The sequence below is a fragment of the Alligator sinensis genome, unplaced genomic scaffold (assembly GCF_000455745.1).
Source record: "Alligator sinensis unplaced genomic scaffold, ASM45574v1 scaffold1143_1, whole genome shotgun sequence".
NCBI classification, from domain to species: domain Eukaryota; kingdom Metazoa; phylum Chordata; order Crocodylia; family Alligatoridae; genus Alligator; species Alligator sinensis.
The window spans coordinates 7,337-19,116 of NW_005842947.1; the positions used below are offsets into that span (position 1 = coordinate 7,337).

Below are 11,780 nucleotides of genomic sequence, written 5' to 3' on the forward strand. Positions count from 1 at the left end.
TTGCTGGGGTCGTTTGACCCCAGTACTCTTTCCTGCCATGGCAGGGGGTCGGACTAGATGATCTGCCCAGGTCCCTTCCAACCCTAGAAACTATGAAACTATGAAAAGAATGTTAGTGAAATTAATAGAATCTAAGGTATGTGATAAAATTTAATTTTGAAGGACTATAGCATTGTATGGGGTGCTCGTCACAATGCCTATATTTAATTTTCCTAATAATCTCTATTATAAAATATCCTGTAACCATTTTTTAGAACCTATGCCACCTCCATTGTTTTCAGCAGGTCTTTGGACCTGGTAGTAAGAAAACCTTCACCTGCAGCCACATTGTACTATTGACACATGGCTCTATCTAGCTACAATCCCACAGCCTTCTTCTAGCGCTCAGTTATGTAGTCAGTATTGTAATTCACACTGAAGATCGAGTGCTTGAACTTATTCCATCTATCAGGTATCCAAGAGCAATCCTATTCCACTTACTTAAAGTTGATGAAAAACTGTTAATACAAAAGGTGGGTGGCTTTTCCTCCTCCTCACTGCTTTTTTGTGACTTAGTCTTAATGCTATGATGACAACAAGTTACAAAAGTAGATGTATTAATGGATTTTCAGAGACTTAATCAAGATGGAACACAACACACTTCAGCACCTAATGAGAGAAATAAGACTGAGCCAGGTCTGTGGAAACCTAGCTGATACCCCACAATAAATTTTGTTTCTGCGTAGGCAGTAACATACAAAAGTATTAAAGGGATTTTTTTTAAGGTGCAGAGTCAAGCACCTGAAAGTTTGGAAATGCCTGAATGGACCTGCCATTATGGGCCAACAACAAGATCCTGCACATCCTCTGCTGGCTGGGGGGGTGCCAGTGTCCATTGCATAGGAGATCTTTGTGACATCAGAGTAGTCACCCATGCCTTCTGCCTCCTGACCTGCCCCAATGACTTGATCAGCAGCATTGCCACAGGTGCCCTGAAAGTGACCACCTAGAAGAGGATCATCAGGCCGCCATCCCACAAGGAGTCAGCCATATTCCTGTGGAGATTGCTGGAGGATGAGTTCAAGCGAGATAGTGGGAACTTTGCCTTGATGTGGAGCCAAGCATACTGCCACACAGCACCTCAGGGAGTGTACTGGCTGCTACTGGACATGGTGCAAGGAGCAACAGGAGCTGGAGGTCTTGCTGTTCCCTGCCCCAACTACAGTTGAATGAACATCATCCCCCTGAATCAGGACCTGCCTGAAGAACACTATGCAGCCTAAGTACATCGGTGACCTGGTGGCAAAACCTGACTAGGGCAGTCCTTGCGGTCACCTTAAAGTAGGAATCCAGCAACCATTTTGTGCCCCATGGGAAGTTCATACACTTCGCAGACTGGCGCTTCATCTACTTGTCCAATCTTAACTGCTATGCTTTTCAACAACTGCAGACACCAAAACAAGAGGTGCCAGAGGTGCAGCTATGAAAGAAAGACCCTGCCCCCATGCTATATGGATGCAAGACCCTTGAAACTCTGCCACAACACTGCCAGGTCCAACTGGCAAAGGCCATCTCAGAATCATTCAGGATCGTTGCTATCAGCCATACTGTCCTAGGCTGTGACAGGCAGCTGCATCTGGATGTTGTGGTAACAGATCAGAACAAAAACATTTACTGATCACTGACATAACCATCCTGTTCTAGGACCAGTGGCTGGCCTTCACCAGATACAGCTCCTGAGGGAGATGGGGTACAATGTGATACCTTGTATTTAGGCATTTAGACTCGAGCAACAAGAGCATCCTCTGAGCCTGCAGAGTACCCTGTCACAACTCAAAACTGATGAGGCACCTCATGGTATCCAAAACCATCCAATGGTCAAGGGACATCTATGTTGAACACATCATAGGCCACCACCCATATGAAAACAGCCATCCAAGGCTGTCCACCAGAAGCGAGAGCAAGGGAATGGACTGAAATCTTCCATGCACACCATAGACTCACAAGCTAAGTACAGACATTACACTTTTACCAGTATAAGTGATTGGAAACCAGTCTATACCCATAAAGGAATAGACGTTCAGCACGCAAAACCAGCCTGTACATATAACAGAACTGAAGTTTGGCTCTCGTGGGCTGGTTAAAAAATGGTGGAACCCAGTCTAAGATTTTCCCCCACACCAAAGGGCAAATGTGTATTCTGTTTGTTGCCGATATAACCTATGCCACTTATAGAAAAACATGTAACTTAGATTGATTCTGCCTTGGGCTACAAAGACTACTAATGTCGTCAAATATTACCCACCCCAGCAACTGTACACATATAAGTCACTATCCTGCCTCCTGCCTAACTTCAGACCAAGAATCCTAAAAAGAAGTCATACATTGTTAACAGTGTACTACCAGAATAAATATGCAGACGGGAAAATAATGTGGTGTCTTCTACATCCCAGTTTCTAAGCAGGGAAAAGGTGGTATCAGGATAGCCATAATGTGTACTTTATCCGTGAGGCAAACATCTAGAGTCTCATTAGAAGAAAAAAACATATTACAGATCTGACATGAACTGTTTCATTTTATATAGAAGATAAATAAAAATTTTGATTTCTAAAATACGTATCATTATCATGATGTTTGATAATTTAGTCGTCATGCATATTGCTTCCCAAATTGAAAAGTCAAGCAGTTTTTTTATAGCCACTGTGACAGGTTTTGGAGGAGTTGTGTGGGTGCTTATAATATAAAAGATAACTTTATTTCATAAATAACAAACATTAAATTTCAAGAAAGATGATGCTGTATTCTCCATTAAGACAAAGTTGAAATAGTGTTTTCAGGGATTAGTGCATATGCATTTGTTATTGTAGGTATTACTTCATGGGTTTTCTCATGGTAGTTTCATGTAGCCTTCCTATGAATTTTCCAGAATACAGGAAAGGCCTGAGATTTTGGAAATTGGAAGTACTTTAAAAACTTTTTTTTAAATGTTCATAATACAAAGTACAGTGCTTATTAAAGGGAATAACATCAAAAAATGATGTTTTGCTTAATATCCACTTAATGGAACCATTAGAAGTCAAAATACATTTTAAAAACATATCAGCATGTGTCTGTGTCTATCCACCTTTTTCAGGTACTGCATGAACATTTAAATGTACAAAAATATAATCACCTATGTAAATAAACACAAGGGTCAGAAATATGTGTTCTTGATTTTTAGTGCGTAAAGTTGAAATTTGCATATTTTCTTCTTCCAGACAGGTTTGAACTATTATTAAATAATCAAGAGACTGTATTTCACATTTTTATAGTAAAACTGTGGAACTTGTAATTTAATTTAATAAATTCTTTGCAAATGAATTTTACACCAGCTACACAAACATTTAAATAGAAATTAAACTCCTGTGGTTAATGAGCACTGAAACATCATTCTTCATTTCCTGATGCCGGCTGTGATGCCTAATTTAAATCTTGGGTCAAGAAAAATACAATGGGCATGTATATGTTGACCTCTCCAATTAAAAGCTTCAGTGGAGCACATTTGTGCCTAACCTTTTTATGAATCTAATATGAATATTATTATTGTCTGGATTATATTTAGTTGCAGCATGTTAGTCCTAGTTTCTCTTAGACTTTGGTATACTGATTATCTCTTGGTTAATAAATATATGTATCTATAATAGATGACAAAGTCAGTTTTATATTTCTGTAGACCAAGAGTTGTTATTTGGAACATCTGTAAATACATTAAAATTTGACTAAAAATTACCTTCCGTGACTGTCTATACCATCTGTTCTGAAGATCTTTTCTCCCCTTGTATTCTTAGTAGCTGACAGTTGCTTGGCGAAGTGTAGATTACCTGTATTACCTTTCTTGTGTGGTACATTTTGGCAGTTGGATTTAAGATTGGGCAATGAATTCACTGCAAGCATAAGCTTTTAACAAAAACTTCTGCTATGAATGTTATTGCTGCTAATGAGTTTGTTCTGTAAAGATTACAGTATGGATTGGAAAACAGGCTTTTCCAAGCAGTTGCATAATATTCAGACAATAACTGAGTCTCACAGCAGTATACCCATGTTACAGATAGTAAAACTGAACCACAAAGAAGTTAAGTAAACTGCTGACGGTCACATGGCAAATTTGTTTCTAAACCAGAAATTCTGGAAACATTCTAGCTTTTCCAAATTAACCAGGTTCTATTATGCAGAAACATGTTAGTTTGCCCTATAACTTTATTTTGGAAAATTTAGGTAGTGCTGAAAAGCATCTACACATGGAATTATTCCTGAATAACACCATGAGTAAAGTCCTTTGTAACCAACACACACACACAAATTTTATAATATCAAAGCAGGAAGGTTACTGTCATGTGTGTGTGTAAAATATGTATGTATATATTTCCCTATAAATATATAGGGGAAAAATAAACACCAAGAAACAGAGAAAGTATAGATATAAAATCACAGTGCCATATATGATTTACTGTATTTCAACAATGTTACATACTTTTCCTCTTAAACGTATTTGCATTAGTCTCTGTAAACTGCAGTTTGTACATTACAAAACAATTCTGTTGCTGATGGATAAATATATTAGTGGCTTTCTACTTGATAGTATTCTTTGAAAGACAGCTGAAAATTTAGGAACTTTAAATTTCCTTTACTTAAAGTTAAATTATTTAAAGGAATATTTAATTATTCTTGAGAGTAATATGTTTATTGTTTGTGAAGTATAAAATTTATAATGCCCCTAAATACAAGGATTTGAAGTAAATATATTGTTTCTTAGCAAGACTTAACTTTGAATATTTTTAATGAAGTATTCTCTTCAAGAAATTGCCCAATACATAGTCTCACTAGTGGGTTTATCTGACATCCTTGGCTTCTAAAATGCCTCAAATGCAAAAAGAAAGCATACAGGCAATGGAAGGATGGGAAGGTCACCAAGGACACATATCAGGAAATTGCCAGAGCCTGCAGGGACAAAATCAGGAGGCAAAGATAAAGAATGAGCTTCACCTGGCAAAGGAGGTTAAGGACAAGAAGGAGAGGGTTTATAAGTATGTCGGCCAGAAAAGAAGGACCAAGGAAGCTGTCAATCCTGTGTCAACAAACCAGAAGGAACTCCTAACCAAAGATACAAAGAAGGCAGGGCTACTCAACAGCTACTTTGCCCCAGTCTTCACAAAAAAAATAGGTTGCAGTCAGATACCTAATAGGGATTATCTGGATAAGGAAGGAGAAAACAGTAGAGACAGTCAGAGAGCTTTTGTTGAGTCTGAATGATTTCAAATCAGTAGGGCCAGTTGAGCTTCATCCTAGGATCCTGAAAGAACTGGCAGAGGAGATCTCATAGCCCTTGGCAATGATCTTCATGAAGTCATGGGAGATGGACCAGGTACCAGAGAACTAGAAAAGGGCTAATATAGTGCTCTCTTTAAAAAAGGCAAGGAGGAGGACCCTGGAAACTACAGACTGGTTAGCCTCACCTGGGAAGTTACTGGACCGTATTCTAAGGAAGGCCATTGTAAAGCATCTGGAGGAAGAAAGGCTGATCACAAGCAGCCAGTATGAAATTATGAAAAACATATCACATCAGACAAACCTGATTTCCTTCTTTGAAAAAGTAACTATTTGGATGGATGAAGAAAATGCTGTGGATATAGTGTATCTGCACTTCAGCAAGGCTTTTGACAAGATCCCACATACATAACCTTCTCATAAACAAATTGGAGAAATGTGGGCTAGATATACTACTGCAACATGGATTTATAACTAGCTCAATAGCCATAAGCAAAGGTTAATTATTAATGAGTCCATGTCAGAATGGCAAAAGGTTTTGAGTGGAGTCCCACAGGGGGTCTGTCCTGGGCCTCATGCTAGTCAACATGTATATTAATAATTTGGATGCTGGCATAGAAAGCTTCCTAAGCAAGTTTGCAGACAACACAAAACTGAGAAGGAGTGTAGACACAGAGACTGTAAGTGCAATTCAGAAAGATCTTGACAGATTGGAAAGTAGGGCTAGAGTTAACAGGATTAGTTCAGTGCAGACAAATGCAAGGTACTGCACCTATGGAGGAATAATCAAAAACACAACTACAAAATGGGGGACACCTGGCTGGACAGCAGCACTATGGAAAAGGACTTGGGAGTCTTGGTAGACCACAGACTCCAAATGAGGCTGCAGTGTGATGGCAAATGCAGTTTGGGGATATATCAGCAGAAGCATTAGGTACAAGACACGGGAGGTGATAGTGCCTCTCTACTTGGCACTAGTTAGGCCTCATCTGGAATACTGTGTGCAGTTCTGGACTCCACATTTTAAAAAGGATGTGGAGAACTTGGAGAGGGTCCAGAGACAGGCAACAAAGATGATCAAGGGCTTGGAAAGCAGGTTATATGAGGAGAGGCTGAAGGAATTAGGCATGTTCAGCTTGTGGAAACGGTGCTTAAGAGGGGACATGATAGCAGTCTTCAAATACTTGAAGGGCTGCCATAAAGAAGAGGGAAAGCACCTGTACTTTCTTGCTGCAGGAATGAGGATGCAGACCAGTGGCTGGAATTTGCAGCAAAGTACGTTTAAGCTGGATAGCCAGAAAAACTTCACTGTTAAAACAATGAGGCAGTGGACTAGATTGCTTAAAGAAGTTGTGGCATGTAGTTGTACATAGGTGCAGCTATGCCTATGTTCTGCCATGAGTATTTCCTATGCTTCTGGACTTTGTTGGTTGCTCCCTCCCCCCCTTTTCTACTATATGTGTCTCGGTGTTTTTAAGCCTTCCCAGAGGTGTTGGGTGCTGGCTACAGCCAAGGCTGGAGTTTTGACTGGGATGTGCCAATGCTCCTGCTGGGACTAAAGCCAAATGTTCCTGTCTAGAGGGTCTTGCCCCTGCACTCAGGGTCAGACCAATAGCCATATTTGGGGTCAGGAAGGAATTTTGTACCATGGTCAGATTGGTACAGACTGTGGGGTTTTTTGCTTTCTTCTATAGAAGGGGACATTGCCCTCTACCTGGGACCTCTAGAGCCTATATTCACATTTTATAGAAGCAGGACATTGGTTGCCGTGGTTTCCTTGCTTTACCTGTGGCAGGTTAGGGTGTTAGGTCTGTGTTGCGTCAGGGTTGACGGCAATAAGTTTAAATGATGTTTTGGATAGGGGTGATCCTGCCTCAGGCAGGGGTTTGGACTAGATGACCTCTGAAGGTCCCTTCCAGACCTACTTCTCTATGACTCCCTGACGATGACTTCTTGCCTGAGCAGGATCTGTATAGTGCACACACATAAGCATATATTTAAGGGTTTTATGTATGGACAGTAGGAAGGTTTGGGTCTGTACTGAGCTGTATGATACAGCCAGTTGTTTCTGTCCATATCATCTCTGCCACTTTATAGACAGTTCCCTATTTTGAGGTGCTAGCTGCACCAGTGAAACAGAAGCAATGCTAGTGAAAGAGGATCTCCTCTCTGTGCTGCACAGGACTGATTTTCAAAACTGCATTTTTAAAAGGAGAAAGTGCCTCCCAAGGAACAGAGGATGACTTCAATCTTTTAGAATATATAAAGTTTTGTCACTCCTGAAGATGAAAATCTCTGTGGCCCTCAATGTCAAGTCTTCCCCTGTAGTTCAGACCTCCTTGGGAAAGTCCAGTCCCTGCAGCCATGATAAGCAGTTCAGTGACCACTGCAGGTGTCATGGAGCTAAGTGCACTGTTGGCTGTATCCATAGTAGTCTTTGGTATTGTGCTAGTGACCAGCTGCCCTTCTGAAATTAGGGGCAGCAGGTCTTCTCGTCTGTGCAAGTAACTGAGCCCATTAAGTCCACCAACTTCTGGAAAATCTGTAGATCTGTAAATTAAGCTAAAGGAGCATAATAGTTGGCAAGTCTAAATTTTACATTGATTGTAAAACAGGACCTGTTATCAAAATGGCTCAGTCTCTCTAACCTTTGTCAAGACGTAGCTTTTTTTTTGTTCCCAAAGGATAGACAAGCTCCTCCACCACTGTCTGAGGGTGTATCTACATGGGAAAGTTGTGGCACAGTAAGGCAAGGTGTGAATTTACAGCACCTTAGCTTATCTGCACTAATTCCCCATGTGGGCACTCTTAGTGTGCATTAAGGGTGAGGTTTCTTACTGTATTTCAAAATGACCAAAACTACTGTTCACACAGACATTTTAGTATGCACTGAGGGAATCCACAGAGGAGTGCAAAGTAACTGGTGCACTGTAAATTCATTTTGTAGTTTACTATAGACCATCTTTCCCATGTAGACAAGCTTTGAAAATAATCCTGAGGCATCTTAGTCCAAAGAACCAGACACACACACATGCGTGTAAATACAGAAATTTAAGGTACTGAAAGTAGGGATTTACTGTAGGAATTCTCACAGTCAATCTAGGCTTACATGAGTGCCTATATCAAGGTATCAATTATTCAGGTTGGCTGTGCCAAATAGACAGTGCTTTCTCTGGGAGCATTCCTGTCTTTTTAAAAAATATTTAGTGGGAGGGAAGTTGAGTCAGTTTGGGTTGAGGGCAGGGGTCTTTTATTTATTGTGCATTTCCAGATGTGTAGCTCCCTGATCTCCAGAAGTTGAGACCAGAGTCTTTTGAATATGTAATTCATAGAGGATCTGATTTGAGTAGCAACAAGAAACTAACGTACAGAGGGTCTTTTGCTCAATTGATAAGTCGTCCGATAGACTGTGTTTCACAGCAGAAATAAAGGTTGTTGCCCTTAAAGATTCTTTTGTAAGATTTTCATGTTCACCCCTTGGGTGTTCAGTTGTGTTGTGCAGAGGTTTCCTTACAATTTTAAGAGTTGGTGCTAACTTACCTTGGTTTCACACGAGAAGATCTGCTATTCAGACTCCAATATACCAGTGAATTTGATTTTACCTGAAACTTTGTCTTTTGGCACTGGGATTTGTTAATCCGGTTTTCTCATTTCTAGTTTCCTTTTGGTCACATAGGAGGGAAGTTAAGCTATGTAAGTTTATTTATTTTTATTTATTGAATAGGCAAGTGCTCTTTTCAGGAAGATAGAAAAGCAAAGTATATGAAATTCTTGCACACAAATTTATACATTGTATGCAAAAATACTCAGCAGACAAAATTGGGGGAGGGGGTTGAGAGAAAGAAACCATTTTTTTTAAGAAGCTACCCTTTGATTCTTTTTCCATGTAACTGTTACCTTTAGACTAAAATAATCTATTTTCTCCACCATACTTGTGACCTAATCATGACTCAGCTATAAACAAAGTTAAAAATTGAGAACAGTTCTAAGCAGCACCTGTAATTACAGTAAATTTCATACATTGACTTGCCTGAATTGTTAAGCCAGTCATTGAGTATATCAGATAATGGAAACTATACTGGCAGCTGTGTGTACAGTAAATTAAGCTTACTGTGATTTTACTAATTACTGTTCTTTTTTTTCTTTTTTTAAATGCATAACTTTTCATTTAGTAACTATTCTAAAAATGAAGATTTCAGAAGAGAAGTTCTTTTTTTTTTAATTAAGTCAAGAAATCTTCACTTATTTGTCACATTTCCAATTTTCAGGAATTCTTTGAACATGCAAAAAAGCTCTGGGATGATGAAGGAGTAAAGGCATGCTTCGAGAGGTCAAACGAATACCAACTGATTGACTGTGCACAGTAGTAAGTGTTTATTTTTGTGGATTCAATAACTAAGAATGTAATTATTTATAACAAATTTCAAAAATATATTTCTATTCACAAAACTTGGGACTTTGTGGGGCACCAGATAGCATTCTAATTTTTTGTATATATCAAATCTTCACATCAGAAGTAATCAAAATTTTATTTGGTGTTTATTTCCTAAACAGCCACATATTTTGCTGCTGATATGAAGGTACTAAGGAAGTCTAAAATAAAATGGTAGATTCAATGATGTCATGTAACCGTTGTCTATTTTAGAATATACTTACCTAAAATAATGTTAATGTCATTGTTCTAGATTAGTAATAAAATAGCATTAATTAAAGAATCAGAATTGTTTTTTCAGTATGTGAATATTTTTAAGCAAGGTAAAAATGGTGAGATTGCCATGTTTTCTATCTTATTCAATATTTTGAGATTTTTATCAAACACAATGTAAACTTAAAATATTAGCAGGGTTTTAATATATTCAGCAATTGTTAGCCACTACTTCTTAAAAGAAACAAATAGGCTTAGTATTCTTTTTCATATAAAAAGTTAAGCTGTAAATGCAAGAACTCAAATAATAATTCCTAGAAGGACTGATAAAGAATGATTTAGAAAGAGTTCCAGAAGTGAAAATTAGGTATAAAAATAGAGAACATATAGCACATCCCTCTCTTGTGGTGAACAAGGAAATAAATCACCAATACAAAAAGCTACAAAACTCAATCATCATCAGTAATTGTGATCTGTGAATTAGACTTTGAAGTTGTATATTTAATATAAATGATTGTTCTTGTTTGTTTATTTAAACCAACTGTATAGTTGGGATAGACTTAGCTTAGCTTTCAGGTACCAAATGCCCTTCCTCCGATTAATAGATGCTAGGGTTGGAAGGGACCTCAACAGATCATCAAGTTCGACCCCCTGCCTAGGCATGAAAGAGTGCTGGGGTCCGATGACCCCAGCCAGATGCCTGTCCAGCCTTCTCTTAAAGACCCCCAAGGTATGGGAGAGCACCACCTCCCTTGGAAGCCCATTCCAAATTTTGTCCACCCTTACCATGAAGAAGTTCTTCCTGATATCTAGCCTAAATCTGCTCTCTGTCACTTTGTGACCTTTGTTCCTGGTTACCCCAAGAGGCACCCTGGTGAACAGAGCATCTCTGATCCCTTGCTGCTTTCCCCTAATGAATTTGTAGGCAGCCACAAGATCACCTCTCAGCCTTCTCTTGCGGAGGCTGAAGAGGTCCAGGTCCCTCCGTCTCTCCTCATAGGGCTTGTCCTGTAAGCCCCTAACCATATGAGTGGCTCTGCTCTGGACCCTCTCGAGTCTATCAACATCCTTCTTGAAGTACGGCGCCCAAAACTGGATGCAGTACTCCAACTGCAGTCTGACCAATGCTGCATAGAGAGGAGGGATCACCTCCTTGGATCTATTTGTCATGCATCTGCTGATGCATGATAAAGTGTGGTTAGCTTTGCTGATGATTTCGTCACACTGGCGACTCATGTTCATCTTGGAGTCCACTGTGACTCCGAGATCCCTTTCCGCTTCCGTGCTGCTGAGAGGGGCACTTCCCAGCCAGTAGATGTGCTGGATATTTTTGCGCCCTAAGTGCAGCACTCTGCACTTGTCCTTGTTGTACTGCATCCTATTGTGTACTGCCTGCTTTCTCAGGTCTCTAAGAAAAAAGGCAGGTGCAGCCTAGGTTATATAGGAGATAGAACAAAACCCTGTGGGAAACTGTGCTGCATTTTTATATTAGCAGCACCAGTACCACAGATCTGTTGTACACCTGAGTTGCTGTTCTTCTGTTCTTTCTTCCCTCTGTATCTGGACTCAGTGCTAGTGGCTCATTTCCCTTCTCTCCTTACATTGATTTTAGCGTGGGAAAAGAGAAGAATCCAGCAAACACAAGCACATTACACATGGCCATAAGCTAGAACAGCATGTAGATAAAAAAAACCTCAGTTGACCTTATTTGGTACAGCTGTCCCAAACTTGGGCATCCCTTATTTACATTATGAAGTCTGTTCATAACCCAAATTTGCTGGGAACAAAAAAAGTGATTCTGAATAATAAAGCAAAGTCTGACAGATGGCCCTAAATTCATTATTTGTAATAG

General features: G+C 39.5%; 1 protein-coding gene across 1 annotated transcript in view; it reads left to right on the forward strand.

The window, feature by feature from the left end:
• GNAL (G protein subunit alpha L) overlaps nucleotides 1–11,780 on the forward strand; it is a gene marked incomplete at its 5' end in the record, with an annotated part of 108,501 nt that overhangs the window by 3,442 nt on the left and 93,279 nt on the right. The window contains 2 exons of the mRNA XM_006036342.3: nucleotides 7,968–8,037; nucleotides 9,511–9,649. Coding sequence (XP_006036404.1) covers nucleotides 7,968–8,037; nucleotides 9,511–9,649 — 209 coding nt within the window. The remainder of the gene's footprint in view (nucleotides 1–7,967; nucleotides 8,038–9,510; nucleotides 9,650–11,780) is intronic.